At 34.5% G+C, this 21,123-nt stretch overlaps 2 protein-coding genes across 3 annotated transcripts; both read left to right on the top strand.

The window, feature by feature from the left end:
* The first annotated feature begins 243 nt into the window (after positions 1–243).
* On the top strand, positions 244–9,898 carry LOC141712607 (AP-4 complex subunit mu). The gene is made up of 13 exons (XM_074515607.1): positions 244–470; positions 1,203–1,297; positions 1,993–2,196; positions 4,756–4,872; positions 4,984–5,112; positions 5,617–5,743; positions 6,003–6,106; positions 6,196–6,300; positions 7,652–7,746; positions 8,364–8,451; positions 8,594–8,654; positions 8,742–8,815; positions 9,605–9,898. Exons 1-13 carry the CDS (start codon positions 413–415, stop codon positions 9,701–9,703), a joined length of 1,356 nt encoding a protein of 451 aa, XP_074371708.1. The 5' UTR covers positions 244–412; the 3' UTR covers positions 9,704–9,898.
* Positions 9,899–11,499: 1,601 nt separating this feature from the next.
* LOC141712606 (F-box protein At4g35930) lies at positions 11,500–14,200 on the top strand. 2 transcript variants are annotated; one of them, XM_074515606.1, is made up of 5 exons: positions 11,500–11,633; positions 11,946–12,431; positions 13,251–13,325; positions 13,428–13,534; positions 13,627–14,200. In XM_074515606.1, exons 2-5 carry the CDS (start codon positions 12,036–12,038, stop codon positions 13,883–13,885), a joined length of 837 nt encoding a protein of 278 aa, XP_074371707.1. In that variant the 5' UTR covers positions 11,500–11,633; positions 11,946–12,035; the 3' UTR covers positions 13,886–14,200. The 2 variants fall into 2 exon arrangements, with proteins under 2 accessions (XP_074371707.1, XP_074371706.1); XM_074515605.1 differs by having other exon boundaries at positions 13,624–14,200.
* The last annotated feature ends 6,923 nt before the right edge of the window (positions 14,201–21,123 follow it).

Genomic DNA, 21,123 nt, shown 5'->3' with positions numbered 1-21,123 from the left:
ACTAACATCAATTAAATTACTTTTATAATTAGAAAAAAATGTTATTTATTTTAAAAAAACAAAAATTTATAATATTGTAAAAAAATTTCTAATGAAAAGCTAAATACTAATTTTTATAATTATTTCATTCATTGACGGGCCAAGTTAGGGCCAAGCACTTTATTTTCATGAACTTATAAAAAAGAAAATTTAAATTTTTTTTCACGACCATTTTTTCGCGAGTTTTAATTGTTTTACATTTGCTTGTTAATCCCGATTTCCATTCAACCAAAATGTTGAACAAAATTTAAGTACTCTAAAATTGATATAAACGAATTCCATCTTAAACATCAGAAAGAACGGCAGATTCATACACACACACACACACACTCACACATAGTAAATCGTAGCCCAGCCCGATCTGAGGCCAGTGATGATCTCTCAATTCTTCGTTTTATCTCAGAGAGGCGACAATATCGTTTTCCGTGACTGTGAGCTCTCTCTCCTTTTGGATCCTTAATTCTGCAAAATTTCAGTGGATCTGCTTTCAATAATTTCATAAATGAATCATCGTTTACTTCTCTGTATTTGATATTTGATTTTGTTAATTTTGCTTATCTCATAACTTGTTATCACTTCAATTGTTGAATCTATACTGGTACACTAACTGAAATCTAACTAACTTATATGTATATTCCATTGTTTTTAACACTCGTTTCTCCGAATAATATTCATCCTAAGAAATGTTGGATCATCGAGCTTATTGTGAGCTTATCGCTTTATATGATTGCCTAGTTGTCGAACAATTTAAAGAAATGTTAGCAGTGATTTCAGGTTTATATATAAGGACTATATATTCTTATTACGTGAGAAATATAGAGAAGGCCTAGGCAAACAGATGATTGTTTCGATAATAAACAAGTTCTGTTGACAATTTTGAGTAACAATAGTTATCTACTTGTTTATAAATTAAAACTTGATAGCCTATGTGTGTGAAAGACCGTTGGGTTGAATTCTAGTTAAAATTATTATAATTCATCTGCATACACTTAAACTTGATAGCCTATGTGTGTGAAAGACGGTTAGGTTGAATTCTAGTTAAAATTATTATAATTCATCTGCATACACTGTTTCACTTCAAGTGGGAGTACAATTGATGTGCATAAAGTAGCTATAATAAGTCGTATGTGGTTTTTTTTACATGTGATACTACAATGATGCAGATCGCGGAGATGTGCAAAAGGGAAGTGCCGAGATTTTTTTCCGTAAAGTAAAGTTTTGGAAGGAGGATGGTGAGGAAGAGGCACCTCCTGTCTTTGTAGGTGTTTCTTTCAGTATTAAAAACTGTTATGTAATTTTATAGTTCCTAATACACTCTGAGTTCCTATATTATTGCAAACTCACTACACAACTAGAATTTTAAATGGTGGAATTCCAAGAAAGTACTCTGAGACTTGTGTCTCTAGAGGTAGGGCTGTTTAAGTAACTGAATTGTTCGCAAAATAACCTAGAGTTAGAGCTCGAGTGTAGTGGGTGCAAAAAAATTTCTGAGAAGCATCTCGAGTCGAGCTTATACCTCAGTTCTGCTATATAAGCTTGAAGACTCGGTTGAAAGTTCTAATCATATTATTCATACTTTCGTTATACAAACCATACATTTAGATCCATCACATCACTTAAGAGTTAGATTTACTTAACACACGCAAGTGCCTTTCAACCCAAATACAAATATTAATTTAGCTGATAAGGAACGGCTCGAGGTTCATGTGACAAAGCTTGACTGGGTTCTGTCTATAGATAAATGTGGAGTTGTACCAGACTCTTTTGCATATATTGCAGAAAATGATAATGGATTTGATGGAATAAAAAGGTTTTAATTATTAAAACCAAGTGTTTCTGGGTAATGTCAAATGCTAGAACATATGTGAGTGATGATATAAATTTACTTTTGAACTGCAATAATGTATATACATAATTAATGCAGTGTTTCCTGATTTATATATGTGCTTGCAGAATGTGGATGGCGTAAACTACTTTCATGTGAAGGTAGTTGGATTGCTGTTTGCGGCGACAACTAGATCCAATGTGTCACCTTCTCTTGTCCTGGAGCTTTTGCAGAGGATTGCAAGAGTCACCAAAGATTATCTGGGAATTTTGAATGAGGATTCGTTAAGAAAAAATTTTGTGCTCGTGTACGAATTGCTCGATGAAGTAATTGTAAGTATTCTTACAGTCTTACTTATGTGCCATGCTACATGGTCTCTTTATTTCGCCTCCAGTACCTGCATAGGATATTTGTTACTTAAATATGGTTTTAAACATTTGACACTTCATTTTTAGAAAACAAAATGCAAATATTTATAAAATATTACTCCCTCTATTTTTTATTAAATGACGCTTGACTTTTGGCACACATTTCAATATCCTTTGACCGGGTAGTTTAAATATATTTTTTAAAATTTTCTTTTTGTAAATTATACTCCCACCGCCCCAAAAAGATTGACACACTTTCCTTTTTTGGATGTCTCAAAAAGTTTGATCCATTTATTTTTGGAAACCAACTTTAAGATTATAAAATTACTTTTTCTGAATCCAATAATGCTCCACAGTAGTTTTACACGACAGGCGATTAAATTAAATAGAAGTACAACATGGATATTTGGACAGCACTTCTCCACCTGGAAAGTAGAGGGAACATTACTGCCATTTTGCACGTGTCAGTTTCTGAGAGTATAACATAAAATTAACATTAGTCAACTGTAACTTTCTTAATTGTCGTGCATTATTGACCGGTTCAAGCTTTCCGGGACAGAGGGAGTAATATATATTGTCTACTTTTATTAAAAAAAGATTTCTTTTAAAAAAATGTATATAACTATCCGGTCAAAGGACATTGAAGTGTGTGCAAAAAGTCAAGCATCATGTAATAAAAAATAGAGGGAGTACTGAGTTCGGCACTTAAACTCGTATCTATGTTTTTGACACTTCTAGCTGGTAACATATTTCGTGTGCTTTTGGATAGATTGTTAAAGTTTACTTCTTTTTCCTTGTGACATTAAGGTTCTGCCTTCATGTAGACAGAACTTTGAAAGTGCTGCTTAGAAGTTAATGAAACCAAGAATGATGATGTCCAAAAGTTTTTGAATCTCTGATACAACCCGGAAAGTTTATGTGTGAATTGATTATATATTGCTTATATATTGCTTTTGGGCATAGCTGGTTCTTGTTTTTTTGCTTATTTGTTGCTGGTTGGAGACCGTTTAATAAATTAATATAGGCATATTTACAGTTAGTACTAAGGACTATCACGTGGCATGTCACAGGAAGTACTACTAATTACTAAAGAAATGAAATCGATTCAATTAAGATATATTAGTGCAGAATGCTCTGGCATACACCATTTGGCACTCACATGCCGCTTCAACTCTCTCCAATTTGCACTTTCCTCTGCCACTAAATTTCTCGCTACGAATTGTATACATGCACAGATATATCTTCTGTCTTCCAGATTAGCTGTAGAGCGATAAAGAGTGTGAACTGAAGCTATTAGATGGACCTTAAGAGATTAAGGAATTGCAGTTTTTTGTAAGTGCAGTTTTCGTCATTGATTCTTCGGTGGATCTGCATAGAAGTCGTTGGGATGACAATTTCTAAATCTAAGGTTGCCAATTTTATAAGCATGGTCATGAGTACTATATAGAAACAGCAGTATAACTATCTAAACCTAGATTTGGCAGTAGGCCAGTAAACCTGGTTACCTGGGGGTAGTACTTTGTTTGTTCTCAGAATCAGTGAGACGGAGGATCCTTAAATTATCTTGATTCTGTTTCTTCCACTAATAGAACTTCATAATTCTAAATTACGTCTCCAAAATCTGCTTCTTAAGTAAGCTTCTCTTTCAAAACAAATTAGGTCCTCTTCCCCTCCTAGATTATTTCCCAGACTCTCTCTCAACTGAGCTTTGGCAACAAGAAACCAGCGTCCATGACAGCCACGGTTAGACTTCACCAGTTGTCTCCATGAATACCACTTAAAATTCCACTGTTACATTATTAATATGATTAAATACAATAAGTATTCCCCTATGGACCATGACAAGCTCATAGTGTGTTCTGGACTTTTTGCACCGAATGTTCTAATTCCAGTCATATTGACTCCGGTACTTTCTTTAGCAAACTGTTGTTGATTTAGTTGTTTATGTTCTTAAACATGTGTTCTCTACTGCTTTATGCAAACGAAGTCTTATTAGTCATTAATTGCATAAGCAATTTAGATAGGACATTACCCTGTTGAGATCAAGCTTTTCACAAAATTTATGCTTGCACTGCTATTTTCTGTGTGGTATACGATTCTGTCACATCCTATTAATAATAACTGATGTAATCCTCAACATAGATCAACTCAAATACGAGGCGATCATGATTAAAGATAATTAGACTAGTCAGGCAATAATTTTCTTAGATTCCAGTCTCTATTGCCTTCAAAATGCATTTACTTAAATCAATATTTTATTATGTTGAAGGTGAATAAATTTTCTTTGCTCTTTGGGTATGTGATACATGTTTTTGTAATAGTTAACTGCTCAATCTTTTAGCTACTTTATCTTCTGACTACTTATAACAAGTCAGTTCTTAGGAAAACATGTTTAGGTCCTTTTTGACAGCGGTCTAAGAATCTAATTAATTGTTTTGCAGGTTACCAAGAACCTGGTGTAACTAAACTAGCTTTTTTTTAATAGAAAATCTATGCTTTAATAATTTCTTTTTGCATTTTTAGGATTTTGGTTATGTTCAAACAACATCCACTGAAGTTCTAAAAGCTTCCGTATTCAATGAGCCAATCTTGATTGATGCAGGACGTTTGCCAACCCTTGGTCCTGCTTCCATCTTTATGGTACTAAATTTTCCAAGTTGTTCCAGTATGACATGCATAGATCAGGAGAAGTCTTAGTTATTTGCAGCTAGACCATAGATGTTACTGACATTATAACTTTTATGCGTGCAGCAAGGGACCAAAAGAATGCCAGGAACAGCTGTCACAAAATCGGTGGTAGCAAATGAACCAGGGGGTAGGAAGAGAGAGGAAATTTTTGTGGATATAATTGAGAAAATAAGTGTGACATTCAGCTCTAGCGTAAGCCTTTTTCATGAATTTTCCTAAAATATCATTTGATCTTTGCTAAAGTTTGAAGTATTAAGTGTGAGATACCGGAGGTTGAGGGTTTACCCAAGGTGACCCTCTCCCATGACAAAGGTCATGGGTTCTATTCCTTATTAACATTTAAATTAACAAGGAGTATAAAATATTCACCAAGCATGGCTGTAAACAAGAATAATGGTATGATTGGTCATCTTATTCGAAAGAAAAAGAAGATTGAAAGTATTAAATATGCTTACATAAATGACATAGGGGCAAAAATGTTAAGAAAATTAGGGTTGGTATTTGGTGGCAGGATAATAAATTCTATGAAGCTATGCTCCTCACTTTCTTAATTTACACTGCAACCATATGATCTTAGATACGTCTGTTTAATTACACTGAGTGATAAATACATTTTTGGGTCATTGGTATGGAACTATTGCTAATTGATCAACCTGAGAAGCATAACATATCTTATAAAGATGTTTATTTGAACAGGGGTATATCCTCACTTCTGAGATTGATGGCACCATTCAAATGAAGAGTTATCTTACAGGCAATCCAGAAATTCGTTTGGCTTTAAATGAAGATCTTAGCATAGGAAGAGGTGGACGATCAATTTATGGTATTGTTCTGGTCTACTTGTTGGATATGCAGTATCAGATTACTTTAATATGTATTCCATATGTTGGTCTTTTTAATGTTCGTAAAAAAAAATTACTGCTTGTAATAATGGGCTAAATTTTTTATGAAACTTTGGTTGTCTCCTAAGTTTCTCTTAGCTTTCCTTTCAATTTTACCCGGTAGAAAACTAACCTTTTCCTTTCATCTAGTCGCTTCATGTACATCCATGCCCTTCTGATATGTACATGCTTCTGTGGTAGATTATGGCGGTTCTTCTGGAGCCGGAGCAGTAATACTAGATGACTGTAATTTCCACGAATCCGTTCATCTAGATAGTTTTGAAGTTGACAGAACAATGAGTCTGGTAAGTTTTTAGTATAACACAGACCAGGTTTTGTAGCAGTCAAAATTCTTTTATTTGCTTGAAATGGTTCATTTCACTTGATGCACCAGGTACCGCCAGATGGCGAGTTTCCTGTCATGAATTACCGTATAACTCAAGAGTTTAAGCCTCCATTTCGAGTCAACACCCTCATTGAAGAAGCTGGATCACTCAAGGTATATTACAGTCCTTCTGACTTTCATATGAACTCGCAGGCAAGGTTGTTAAGTCGACAAGTCGACAAGTCGAGCCCGAGTACCGTGGAATTGACTAGTCGACAAGTCGCCCGACTAGTCGTAAAAAGTCGACAATATCCTATTTAGAGTAATTATAATATATAATATAAGTAAACATACTTCAAAATTATAGTTCAAATAAAAACTAATAGATATTAAGTTCAAATACCCAAAGTCAAACATCTCTAATCAAATAAAAACATAACTAAGTCATCCATCTTAAAATCTCATACTCCCTCTCCATCTCTTCCTCGAGTAACCCTGCAGAGAAGTGGCAGAATGAGTGAATAAGTAAAGATATGCAACATGGAGATTGCACAATTGAGTATATATATTTAATTGGATAAATTTAAAACTTTCAAACTGGTAAAATCAATTTATGAATTAAAAATTAAAAAAACAAATAAAAATTCAATTTTTTGTGTAAAAAAATAATTAAAATTCGATTTTCGAATAAAAGAAGAATTAAAATTTATTTTTTCTGTAAACAGGTAATGAAATAGATAATAGAAACAGAAAAAGAAAAAAATGATTAAAAAAGTTTTTTTATAAAACAGAATAAAAAACTATATGTGTCCAGTTTTTATTATAGTTGGACATACGTGTCCATATAATTACCCAAAAAGAAAAAAAAACTATACGTGTCCATATATACAAAACATGTATATAGACACGTACATAATAGTCAGAGGAGAGATGAAGAAGTAAGAAGAAGAGGAAGAAAGAAGAAGAAGAGGAAGAAAGAAGAAGAAGAAGAAGAAGAAGAAGAAGAAGAAGTAGTACCTTTACTCGTCAGCGAGCCGGAATTCATGGCCCGAGATAGCAGCCGGAGATGGATCTGGAGATGGATGTGGTTAATTGTAGCCGCCCCAAACCTTTTCTTTCATTCTAAGATATCAATCGGGTAAGTTCTGGGTTAAAAAAAACCCTATTTCTATTATTGGGACGGGTCGGGTACTGGGTCGGGTCGGGTAAAACCCTTGGACGCCAGAATATAAAGTCGCTCCTCGACTATTTTTCTCCCAGCGACTTAGCGACTAGTCGCCGACTAGTCGTCGACGTGATAACGGTGCTCGCAGGACACTTGGGCTTAACATTTGCCAAGAAATATGTATCACATAGAGTGAGAGTTACATAAATAGTTTTAATCTGTCAGAATAAGCTGTATTGGTATTGTCTGTCATGATGGAATAGTATTAAGCTATTCAGAAGAACTTTTATGGGTATTTGTGAACTTTTAATCACAGTGAAGGTCTTTTTCATACAATTTGATTTTGTTTAATGTTCAAAGGCTGAGGTGATTCTGAAGATACGGGCTGAGTTTGCCTCGAGTATCACTGCAAACGCGATTGCAGTACAGATGCCACTCCCAGCGTATACAAGCAGGTAATGGTTTTTACGTTTTAGAGTCAAAATTATCTTCAAGTTATTTTTCTGATTTGTGGAAATTGTTACTTACTTTGTGTGAGATAAATTTTTTTCACCTAAGATTTTACTCAATTCATACAATTTCTTTTTCCCACTTATAGTCTATGAATTTCAGTTTTGTACCTAGGAATTGTGAGTTTCTCATATTACAATTAAGGGGGGAAATTTATAAGTAAATTAATGGATGTAAAGGGTTCTGTCCGGAAAATTTTGTACCAAAAATATAAATAGAGTATTAATAAAAAAAATACAGCAATTGCAATAATAATAAGTTATAGGAACTTAAATAAACCTAGGGATTGGAGAACGGAAGGGTAAAAGAATCAATTGCACAAGTAAAGCATATAGGGGATTATTTGTTGTTTGATGTATAGACATCTTTGCTTCTGGTAGCAGAGCCTTTTCTCTCTCTATGAAAATGTGGGTACTGGTCTACTGGAATATGTATATATCTATACTATATATATTTCTAAATTATCAATTAGCGTAACAAAATTGAACAGTGTTATTGCTAAATTACTTACTACCTTGGGATTTGATGGTTATGGCATTCATATGAATTTAATAATCTTCAGAGTTAGTTTTGAGTTGGAACCTGGAGCAGTAGGACAGACCACAGATTTTAGGGAGTCAAACAAGAGACTAGAATGGAATTTAAAGAAGGTAATGCTTTTAATATCTGTTCAAGTCTTTATTGCTTTCCATTATTCAGTTTGCCAAGCATTTGGATATGGCTTTAGAAATTAATTTTCTTCCGCATTGGCATGCAACCTTTAATTTACTTATTGATATTTTCACTAAACAGATTGTGGGTGGATCTGAACATACATTGCGTGCCAAGCTAACATTTTCTCAAGAATCTCATGGTAGGATTTTATTCAACACTTGATCAGTTTCAACACTTGATCTGTCATAAGTATGCCTATAAATGACTTTTGATGTTTCATTCACAGGCAATATTACAAAAGAAGCTGGACCTGTTAGCATGACCTTCACCATACCTATGTACAATGCTTCAAAGTTGCAGGTAATTGTCGACCCTGACTAGGTTTGTCTCGGGTGCCTTAGCCATTTTGCATTAGGGTTCTCGGTGGGGCGGGTACGGGGCGGGGATCGTCATTCCCATACCCACCCCGTATAAAAAATATTTGCCCCATACCCGCCACGTTCCCCGCAGGGATTTATAATGTATCCCCATCCCCGCCCCCAGGGAAAAATCTTAACCGCCACCCTGCCCCATCACCTTGTTTAGTATTAACTTTTTAGAAAAAATCAATAATTTTTTTATAATATATTATTTAAAAGAAATGCATAGATGATTTAAAACACTCTATGCAATATATTTATTTTATTATGTATATAACTGAAATAAATTATAGTTTATTCTATATTATAAACATATTTTACTACACGATATAAAATATTATAATATAAAAAATATATATTATATTATATTTGGGACGGGGCGGGTTTTCCCCGGCGGGATCATATAAAATACCATACCCGCCCCATATTTAAACGGGGTAAACTTTTCATCCCCATCACTGGCCCATTCCCCATTTAAATGGGGCGGGGCGGCCCCATTTGGGTCGGGATGGGGGCGGGTTCCCCGTTTTCCCTGCCCCGTTGAGAAGCAGCATCCATGCCTTTCTGTCATGTTTTCCACCTAATCCTTGGCTCAGGCTCTCTTTCCTATTTGCTAGACGATGCCATTGCAGTGACTCTAAACTAGTTTGTGATGTCCAGCTCTATCCCGTGTCTTGCAAAATATGTTTAATATAACTGATCAATTTATTCTTTTGCTGCAACATTGTAGGTGAAATACCTGCAGATAGCTAAGAAGTCCAAAACCTACAACCCATACCGCTGGGTAAGATATGTCACTCAGGCTAACTCTTATGTTGCTCGTATATGAAGAGAAATTAAATTTTGTATTGTCTGTTGCCTTAGTGCTGTATTTCTGTAACCTCCATCAAAATTTTCTTTTTGATCTTTATGAAGTTTAAAATGTTGGGTCGTATTTTGCCAAAGAATTGTATAGAATACTTGTGAACTGGATTACTGCATAGTGCATACTATGTCAATATTAGATTAACTCTTTTTTCCCTTTCGTTTTTTCATAAATGAAGACACTAGCCTTGTTTTGAATCTTTTGACAACATCTGGACTCCCGAAAAATTTATTAGTGGTAAAAGACATGTGAATGAAAATGGTGAATGAGAATGCTAGGATTCCTAACATTCTTTTTTTACTCTAAAATGATCACAAATAAACCATATCTGAAATTGCCAAACAGGTGCATTTTAATGAAGTGGGCTTAATGGAAAAAACGGACCCAATAATGATTTGAAATTATCAATTTTATTGTGAACTGTGAAATGATGAATAAATTCAGGATTTCCGAAGGTTTTTTGAAAATTGAGAGAAAGTATCATGTATAATTACGACAATGAAGATATACAGTAAATTACAGAGAGTATATTCTCAAACAAAGAAGCTGAATTGCTAAAAGAATATTATCGTATATAGAACGAAAGACAAGTACTTTAAAGAATTTTGATCATGTAGTGAGAATAATTAATTTAAACTTCATTTTTGTAAATTACGATTTTAGTAAAATATTTTTATTTTAAAAAAATATGTGAAAATAAATATTCCAACTAGGTGGTTGAAGTGTACCGAAAAAAGTCTATTTTAAAATGGTAGGAGTAAGTTTTCTCATCAACAAAAAAGTTTTATTAAAATTAATAAATAAATTTACAGTATAATTTTGACCCACTAAACTAATTTGATAGTACCGTGCTAATATTCGTTATAAAATGAATTAATTGTAATTAAAGCTGCACTGGATATATCTATACTATCTATCCATACTATACTATTATAAGTAGAACACCCTCTATTTAGTAGTTATTCAGTACAGTTGTTTGGTAGTTACTCGGTACAGTTGTTTGATACGACAAATAACAACCGTCAGATCTAAAGTCAGAAAAATGAGAACCATTGGATATAATAAAAAAATATTATTATATTAATATTTAAACTGCTCTCATGGATTCCGGGTTCGAACCACGTCAACAGCTTATTATATTTAAACTTTTATACTCTTTATTTAAACAATATATTATATTATATTATTTATTTTCAGTCAAGTCTCAAATTATTACAAAAACATATATTGTTATAATTTATTATATTCTTCGATTTATTTTTTAACTATTAAAAATTATATTATAAAATATATTATTAAAAAGTATCGAATGTTAAAAGACTGGTATATATAAAAGGAATAAATAAACACAGCTATAAATGCGGCAGTACCGTATCAGCGCCATAGGATACCCCCTAATTGTCAGGTCTCCGGTAAATAAAAACCTAGGATACCATACATTTACACACACCAGTTATTTTAGCATCCAATAAAAAAATGCCACGTATTCACCATCACCATTATTATTATAATTATAATTATAACTATTATATAATTAATAATAATAATAATTATTATTATTATTATTCGTTCATTTTGATACAGATTTACGTCTCTATTCTATATATAGTTATAGCTGGATAAAGATTTCTCTCGAAAAATAAATAAAATAAAATAAAGATATATGCACTCTCTCTCCAGCCAAAAATATCGCAGATATGTACTAACCTATTACTATTACTATGGGAAAATGAAAAAAATAAAAAAAAAGGGGTGGTTTTGGCGGGCATTCGAAATAAATTCAAAAACACCCCCAAAGGCCGCCCCACATAAATTCACCAAACCCAAGAAATAAAGTTATTCTTTCAAACCCTAACCGCCTTTCTTTACTCTCTCTCGTCTCTCTACCTTTCAGGTATGTATCTACTGATTAATTAATCTTTCTTCATTTCTCTCTGTTTTATTGTGTGAATCTTGATTTGGCTTGTGGCTGTTCATTAATTTTGATTTATGTTTTCATGGGTCTGTTTAAGTTTTGATTTTTATGCTAATTAGAGGTGGGGTTTGCTTACTTTGATTTTTGGTTATATGGGTGTGTTGAAGTTTTGATTTTTATGCTAATTAGAGGTGGGGTTTTCTTGATTTTGTTTTTTGTTTATGTGGGTGTGTTAAAGTTATGATTTTAATGCTAATTAGAGGTGTTTTTTGATTTGGTGTTTTTGACCAGGTTGAGCTTTTGAGGGAAATGATTTTCAATTTTAGCAATTGAATATCTTGCCTTTTTAGGGTTTGTGAGAATTAATTTATAGTTGAAAAGATGGTTAAGATGTCACCGCAGAACAGAGATTCCAAGACTGCTAAGCACAAGCCAAGGCTTAGGAGTAGAAGTAATAAGTATCTGAAGCCAGGTGCTCTGGCTCAGATTCGATATTCGAAGGCCAAGTCAGCGCCTTGTGCTGAGATTGGGAAGGAAAGGATTGGTGGTTTGGATGGTGTTCACAAGATCGAGGAAAGTGATGTTCAATTTGAGGGTGCTAAGGGTGTTGCTGATGAAAGCCCTTTGTTTTTGTCACCTGTTAGGGGGTTTGGTCCTGCTGTTGGACCCTTTGATGTTGTTAAACCTAATTATTTACAGAGCACTCCCAAGACTCCGTCTGCTGCGAAAGACTGTAATTCTGAGTCCAGGCTCGAATCTCTTCCCATGGATTTATTGGTATCGTCCTTCTCTTGATTTATATGTTTATATATATTCTATGAATTGAATGATGAAGTGCCAAGCTTTCTATGTTTTGTTCCCTGGAATCTGCCTTTGATAGTTATTGTTGAAGTTTGTGCTCTTGTGAATTATACGAATCTTTGGAGTAGATGAAGAATACACGCGACAAAATTTGTGCAAAGAATATTCATTGAACTTTTTATGACTTTCCAAACTTTAAGGAGGCGGAAGGAGACAAGATGATTCGTGATGATAACTAAGATTAATGTCAACTAGAGATTTATTAGGCACTTATCTACATAGAAACTTATAATCTGATTTGCTTTATTTGTCTATCTATTTTCTGTTAAATTGTGGTCACGAGTTCTTTGTCGTTTGTAACTTAATAGCTACTGATTAAACTGTCCTGCTTGGTTTTATCTAATACCATGTTTGTCGTTTCCTTGTCTATCTTTTTGTTGCAACTCTTAAACAATGATTGCTTAGAAGCAGTTCCCTTTTTGACAACAAGACCAACGCAATTAGTTTAATGACATGACACATATTTCCTAGTTATGAGCTCCATCCGTTGTCAACATAATACAATAACAACCTTGTTGTCTATCATCTTGTGGGCCACCAATTTACACCAGAATACAATAGCAACCTTGTTGTCTATTATCTTGTTTGACATCATTATATATTGCTCTACATTGGATAATCTTGTTTAGTACTAATATTTTTTTTACATTATTAACACCTGAACACAATACTTTTTATAACAAATTTGTTTGCTTTAAGTCAAGCTGATTTGTGTTCATTTTATTGTGTTTGAAGATCAAGATAATGTGTCACCTGCACCATGACCAGCTTAAAGCCGTTTTCCATGTTTCCCAGAGGATCAGAAAAGCTGTAAGTCTCTCTTTATACACACATCTTCCTGTTTGTACATCTGTTTGTATCTGTCCTGAAACGGAGACTTATAATGGGAATTAACTAATGCAATCTGAGCAGGTTGTAGTGGCTAGGCAGTTTTATTTTAATTATACTACTCCAGACCGTTCTCGACAGGAGATGTTGAGAACCATGACGCCACTCCCTACAGAACACTGGCCTTTCAGGTATATGCTTCAATCTTTTTTTTTACTAGCACATTTTTTTTTGATGATGTCATTTGGGTTGAAATTTATTGTTTTGAGACTTCTTGCAGCAGGGGAGATGGCAAGGGTATTTTTTTGCGAACTCCAAAAACCCCTAAAGCACCCAAACATGGTCCTCGCCCACCGTCTCGTATTAAGTTATCTGAGGGGCCACAAATTGCAGCTGTTCTGTTCCAGGAGCCAACATTTTCTGCACGGTGCATGGGACCTTCAGCTTTACAAAAATCTTTGTTCAAGTCATTCGCTTCAAATCGTGTTCTGTTCTATGAGGATGAGTTGTGCCATGCTGTTGCTCAGAACAAACTTCGTTGACTATCAAGATAGTTGCTTCCTTGTCTTCTGTTCCCTCTGTGTATAGTGTGGTTTTGGCCCTCTAGTAGTAGTAATTCTAGTGTTAGTTTAGGTGGTTGAAGTTATGTGGTTTTGAACGGCCGTTTTTTGGATTGATGGTTTTGTCTTTTTAAAATCGGATTGATGGAGTTTAAGATGTGGATTAGTATTACAAAAAACATTGAAACATATATCATCAGGGGCAGAGTGGCAAGATATGGATATATGTTTATGGGAATAATTTCAGTCTAGACAAGTTTTATTGTATAGTTATCTATATATTTGTGTTTTCTTTTCTGATTGGCAAGTCGTTTTCCTCCAGATGGAGTAGATTATCCCTTGCATATTCTACTTCCATCTCAATTAAAAGAATGGAGCTGTGTATGATAGGAATCAGACATGCTCCCTTATCCCCTGTTAGTTTCACTTGAATAATTGATATGTTTCTTCTTTTTTTCTAGATAATATCTTCTTGAAAAATATATGCATCACACATTATGAAAAGTAAGCAAGCACCATTTTTGGCAGAAAAAGTATGAGTAGTTACAGGTTTATATGCTTCTTTTGTTACAAATCAAAAGTGGTCCTCAAAGCATGATTATCCTCCGTCATGTAAATTGTCATTGTCATACAGTACATCAGCTGCACTTAAGGGGGGGTCTGAACAGTAGAGCCTGGAACTGGTAGCTAAACTCGTGAAACATAACAAATGCTGCTGCAATGTCTCTATCTCTTACTCACACAGGCAGGCGCGCACACTCCAAAACTCCATTACTTTTCCCACGTATTAGGATATTATCCCCAGTCCCCAAATGTCCATCCTCAGTATATTTAAAATTTGACGTGCAGGGCAAAACTTAGAAGTTGTGTGCACACTTACCAAATATAATCTAATGAAAAAAAATATAAAGTTGGGTAAAGTGGTGGGACCAATCAATATTTAATGGATAAAGTGAGTGTAGTGGGAGAAAATAGTGGATGTAGTTGATTTTTATATTATTAAACTTTTACTATTTTTGGTAAATTTTAAATGTATAGAATTGAATTGGAAATCCAAAAAAGAAAAATGTATATAAATGAATGGGACAGAGGAAGTAACTTGTAATCTGCGCTCCCATAATCGATGTTGTAAACTCTAAAAAAATTCCATACATATCGAATCCACTTTTATTTTGCGTCATCTAACTTTTCCTTGACCCATATTTAAAATCCATTCTCCCATATCAGAAGTCCATTTAATTCTCTGGCTCCCCGTGTAACAAGAACCACTTGCCTCCCTCGTATACTCATCCTAGTCTACATGTCTCTTCCTAACTTATTCTCTTATAGTGATAGACCGTAAGTAATCAGGCCCAAAGGAAATGTTACAAAAGCCCAAGTAAAAGTCACCCCAGGCTCAAACTGGAGCGGTCCCCGGGACACGTGGCAATTGACAAAAATGTCAACTGTTTCATGTTACCAGAAATGGAACAACTACATCTCAGCAGTCCATGTGTATAAATCTCAGGTCACCCTAGTTGCAAAAGGACAGCCGAGCCCCACTTGCCATCTGAACTATCCAATCACTCACCAACCAAGAATCATCAAGGGATAGGATGAAGAAGTACAAACCCCGAAAACCCCAAGTTTGGGGGCCTATAAAAGGCCCCAAGAAAAAGGTTTTAGGGGTTGGAAAATATCATATGATATACACAAATATACACACACCACTATACGTATATTTTGAATAGCTTCTTCTTCCCTTTTTTTCTTCAAAAAACCCCATCCTTATTCTCACACCGGAGTTGTTGCGGGGACACAGCCCCCCTCCGTTTTTGTTTTGCAGAAGCCCCCACATAACAGCTTAACCATGCATCATTTGCCACGTGGACGAACTCGAGTGAGAGAGGAGAAGACCGGGGAAGAAATAGAGTTACCATATAGCACATCATATTTTTGATGTCGCTTGTTTGTTCGCAAATAAGTCTTAAATCCTCAAAATATGATATCGTTTGTTTTGACCCTACGTGGCTCGAATTTTTTCGGGCATACCGAAAGATCTCATACAAATTAAGTCAATTGACTTATTAACTAGCAATCTCTTCAAGCTAACAATGTGACACAACTCCGAACACCCACTAAGAGCATATCCAAGGATAATAGCTAAAACTAGGGCTGAGCATTCGGTCGGTTCGGTCCAAAACCGGACCGAACCGAATAGACCGAAAAACCGAATAGTCATTTTTTCTTGGACCGAACCGGACCGAAGTTATATTATGGACCGGACCGAACCAAACCGAAATAATTCGGTTCGGTCCGGTTTTGGACCGAATAGACCGAAATTTTTTTCAAAAATAAAATTGCATTATAAATTAAATCACAAATTATAAATTTTAAAATATAATTAAAGTAATGTGATATGTAGAGTTCTAATACTCCATAAATATAATTACAAATTAAAAATTTTGATTATAATTTTTAAGATATATGTAAAATATATATAATACAAAATTATAATATTTATGATTCGGTCTATTCGGTCCAGACCGAAATATTTGTGAAAAGAACCGAACCGAACCGGTCTATTCGGTCCGGACCGAATAGACCGAATTTCTGAAAAATTTAGAAACGAACCGAACCGAATTAGCACGGTTCGGTTCGGTTTTTCGGTTTCGGTTCGGTTTTGCTCAGCCCTAGCTAAAACAATTAGCTAAAATTCTATTAAACTTGTAAGCATTTTTACTCTGCACCACTAAGAACATATCCAAGGATAATAGTTAAAACAATTAGCTAAAATTTTATTAACCTTGTAAGCATTTTTACTCTGCAGCAACTATAGTCATTAGCTATATTTATAATATTATTTTTTAATTAATTTCAAATATAGAATTAAAATAAGTTTAATTAATTTTGTTATATATTAGTGAAAATAAAATAATATATTTAATAAAAAATACCTATGATGATGTCAACAGATCCAGTTTTGTAGCCATTCTTGCTATCAGGGTTGTACTTCCCTTTTTCTTTCCAGCTGCTTTCTTTGTTGAAAGAATGTCCTTTGCTCTTGAAAAATCTTGGCTTCTTTACTCTAATGTTGGAGAATTTTCTAGCCAAATAAACCATTAACTGATCTAGCTCATACAGTTCTTCAAGAGTGTAAAACTCATCTTTTTCCAATTCCAGACTGACTTGTTCCTGTGAATCATTTGTCCTTTGCTCACTTGTTGAGGCAACTGGAATTTGAGATCTTGGCTCATTAGTAGATGTTTGGCTTTGATTGACAATTAAAGCACTTGAGCCATCCACAACATGTCCTTGGCCAGATTTAATAATTTTCTCTGAATCATTTCAAGTTCATATATTTTAAGAATTTCATACAGAACTTCCAGTGTTATTCTACTCAAGTCTTTCCCTTCCCTGATTGCTGAGATTTTTCGTTCCAAATGATTAGGGAGAGTAAGCAAGAACTTCAGGTTCACTTCTTCAGCTTCATAATATTTATCATGAAACTGCAAATCATTTAACAGCTTGTTAAACCTTTCAAACACATTAGTAATACTTTCCTTTGGCTTGACCATGGAACCCTCATACTGTGAAATCAATATCCTTCTCTGATTTCATCTAACTTCCTCAGTTCCCTCACAGAGTATCTCAATCTTTTCCCATATTTGCTTGGCAGTGTCACAGTTGACAAAATTGTTGTACATCACATTGTCAAGTGACTCAATCAATATTAACTGCAAGCTACTATCCAGGGAAACTTTCTCTTTTTTAGGCTCAGTATACTCAGAAGGATCTTTTGGAGCATAATGAGCTGGGATAACCATGTCTCCATCTGTAGATTCCTCAACTCTAACCATAGGAGTGAAGGGCCCATTCTTGAGGATCTGAATGTAGAGTGGATTGACCATCCTGATAAACAACATCATTTTCTTTTTCCAAAGAGTGTAGTTAGCTTTGTCAAAGATAGAAATTTTGATGCTACTGATTTTCTGTGTATTCACTCTTCCAAGATCTTGAATCTATTTACTTTCAGATTTTGCTCCGATACCACTTGTTAAGAAATGAATAACACACAGGGGAGGTGAATGTGTTTTACTGTTTTTGGGCTTTTCTTGAATATTTATGGTTGAACAAAGTAAATTAAATCTTGTAGTAAAATGTGTTCATGCAGAAATTAAGTTTGCAGAAAATAAAAAACACAAATCTTCAAAACTCACTTAATTTTATATTAAAATGAAGAATGTTTTGCTACAAAATTTCTAGGCTCTTTGTTGATAAAGAGCTTAGCTTCTCCTTGAGAGTGTTACAAAAAATTTGATCTAAATTGTTACAACTGACTGAAGGACCAGTGTTAACTTTATAATTCAGTTAACCGCTGGTTTACACAGTGTACAATAAGACATGCTATTATCTTTTCTAAACTGTCACTTGTCATTTCTATTTATAGAAAAGTAGATCTTCCATTTATGACTTAGCATATCTTTAGCATCCTGTGATAATTTTAATCTTCCTTTGTCAGTTAATCTTCACCATTGATCTTGCACATTCTTCAAACTGCTTTTTGTAGACTTGTTAATCCAGCTGGTTGGATTGTTTGTTGATTGTTTATCTTGAATATTGAACTGGTCTGTGATTTTGTACTTTGAGAATTTTACTCGAGATCTCCAATTAGGCATGTAGAGATCTTGACATCTCGATAAGTATAATGACTTATCGAGATCTCTAATGCTTTAGTAAATTTGACTTATAGAGGTATTTGAGTTCTCGAATGAAACTTTAGCTTGTCGAGATCTCTCAGCATCAAGTCTTCACTTTGACTTGTCGATAACTTAGAGTTTTCTGGTGAATTTTGACTTCTCGATATCTTTGAGTTCTTAAATGGACTTTGACTTATCGATAACTCAGAGTTCTCTAATGAATGTAGACTTGTCGATAACTCTGAGTTCTCTAATGAAGAAATGACTTGTCGATATCTCCAACCTTCATGTCTTCTTGACTTCTTGATATCTCTTTGAGTTCTCTAGTAGCTTTCCAGACTTCTCGATAAGTCATTTGGAGTTCTCGAATGACTTCTCTATAACACTAAATCTGTGACTTGTAGAGATCTTGACTTAGAGTATTTTTATCCAAACAGATTTATTCAACTCCAAGCTTCTTCAAAATTCTTCTAAGGCATGATCTTCTTGATCTTCTTCCAGATAGAATCCTTAGGCTTGATACTGTTTCAGGAAAAAGACTCTAGTACGCGCCTTTGCATTTTTTACAGACTTTAAAGTGTTACAAGTACAAATACAAACTAAGATAACAATAACTTACTTAGGGTTAACAAATTGTCTTAGTCTTGTTAAAGTACATGCATGTATTATACAACAATCTCCCCCAATTTATGAGAAGATTGCTTAACACAAATTCATGCATGTTAACAAGACTAACCCCAAGTTTAAAATGATGGAAAATAACATTTATACATAAAGCTTGATGAAAATACAACTTTTATTCAACATAAGATTTACAAGATTCAATGGTTACAAGTATCAGGTAAAGACAGTTTTTGTGCTTGCTTCTTCTCTAAGTTGATCCTTCAAGTGGTCAAGAAGTTCAATTTCTTCTATAATAGATGTTCCACTTAGATCTTCTACAAGTTTTTGTCTTGCTGCTTTAGGATAACCACTGTCTAGAAATTCTATGTAGAACCTTGAGAATCCACCAGCTTTGATATTTAGAAATCTTCCATCTTTGGAGATTTTGCTCATTCCTTTTGCTTTCAACTCTTCAGATCTTTTATGTACATCTCAATCTCTTCATCATACCTTCTTCTTCTTTCTTCAGCTTCAGCCTCATTTCTTTTCTTTTTTTCCTCCCTTTCAATCAACCATTCAGCTAGAACTGATCTCCATGCCCTTGTAGCAATATCCTTGTCCTTCAACAAACATATCACTCTCTTAATTTCTGTTGGAGACAAAGAATCCATTAAGCCATTGCCAAGAAAAGTGAAGGTCCCATCTTCAAAATAAATTCTAACTTCTCTCAGGGATACAACCCAGACTCTAACAATTTTCTCAGCTAGATGTTGGAAATAGTCTTCATCTGAGGTGCACCAATTTAGAGGTATAAAGTCAGACTCTTTAAAGCAATTCCAGATGGCCCTTTCAGTGACTTCTTCTTTCTTTGTAGACTTGACTTTCTTAGATTTTCTCCCAACATATTTGTGCTTGAATTTTAGTGAAGGTTTAGCTAAAGGTAGGGTTGTCATTTTCTTGAGATTAGTTTGGCTTGAGGTGATTGGAATTTTTAGGAAGGAGTTGGCTGTTTGTTTATACAGAAACTTTGGCTTTGAGGTTTGAGGTGGTTTGATGTTTGAGATAGTGATGTTTTAGGTTGAGCTGAGATTTGATCTAGTTGTGTTTGGATTTTTAGGGTTTGATGTGGTTCTGAGCCATCATGAAGCTTTTTGCTTCTCCTCTCACTTCTTCTCTTCTTTTCTTCATCTTTCTTGTCATCCTCCTTCTTCTTTTCTCCACTCTTGCTGCCAGATGGATTACTGGATTGACTTGGATTTGAGCTAGAAGGATTTTAATCATCTTTCTTCTGCTCATCATCATCCAAATCATCCTTGTTGATCTGTGTTTTGGGCAAGTTGGCTTCTGCATTATCCAGATATCTCCTCAGTAGTTTTATCATTTCCATATCATCATTGTTCTTGTTCTTCTTGGTTTTTAACTAGTTCCAAGGATCATGATAAGCTTCTTGTTACTCATGACACACTATTTGGGGATATTAAAATGTTTGAATTGTTTGGTGTTTGGACAGATGTATGCTATACCCTTGCTTGGCTGTAGATATGCTTCAGGAAATGCAGCCGCTTGAGCATCTCTTAAATCAGTTAATAGCATAGTATCTTCACGAGTTACAACTTTAACTTTACTGATGAAGATATCTAACTCAGATGCCCTCCTTGAGACAAGGTAATTGAGGGACACTTGCATACATCTATCTGTCCCTGAGTCATTTGCATTGATCACTATTCTCTTGTGCAAAAAGTTGTCCTGATTGACCATGATCACTCTTATGAAATTAATTATCTTGTCCAGAGCCTTTTTGTATGTGAAGTGATTGTTGTTGAGAGAAGCTTTTAAGGCTTTGAGTAGTTCATCAAACTCTCTGCTTAGACTAGGTCCTTCAGCAGCCCTAATAAGTCTCTCCATGTCAAGATCAACTTCTTTAGACAATTTCTTTTC

Source organism: Apium graveolens, chromosome 3 (assembly GCF_009905375.1).
Source record: "Apium graveolens cultivar Ventura chromosome 3, ASM990537v1, whole genome shotgun sequence".
Lineage (NCBI taxonomy): Eukaryota > Viridiplantae > Streptophyta > Magnoliopsida > Apiales > Apiaceae > Apium > Apium graveolens.
Note: the sequence above shows the minus strand (reverse complement) of the source record. Positions and strands in the feature narration are given on the sequence as shown.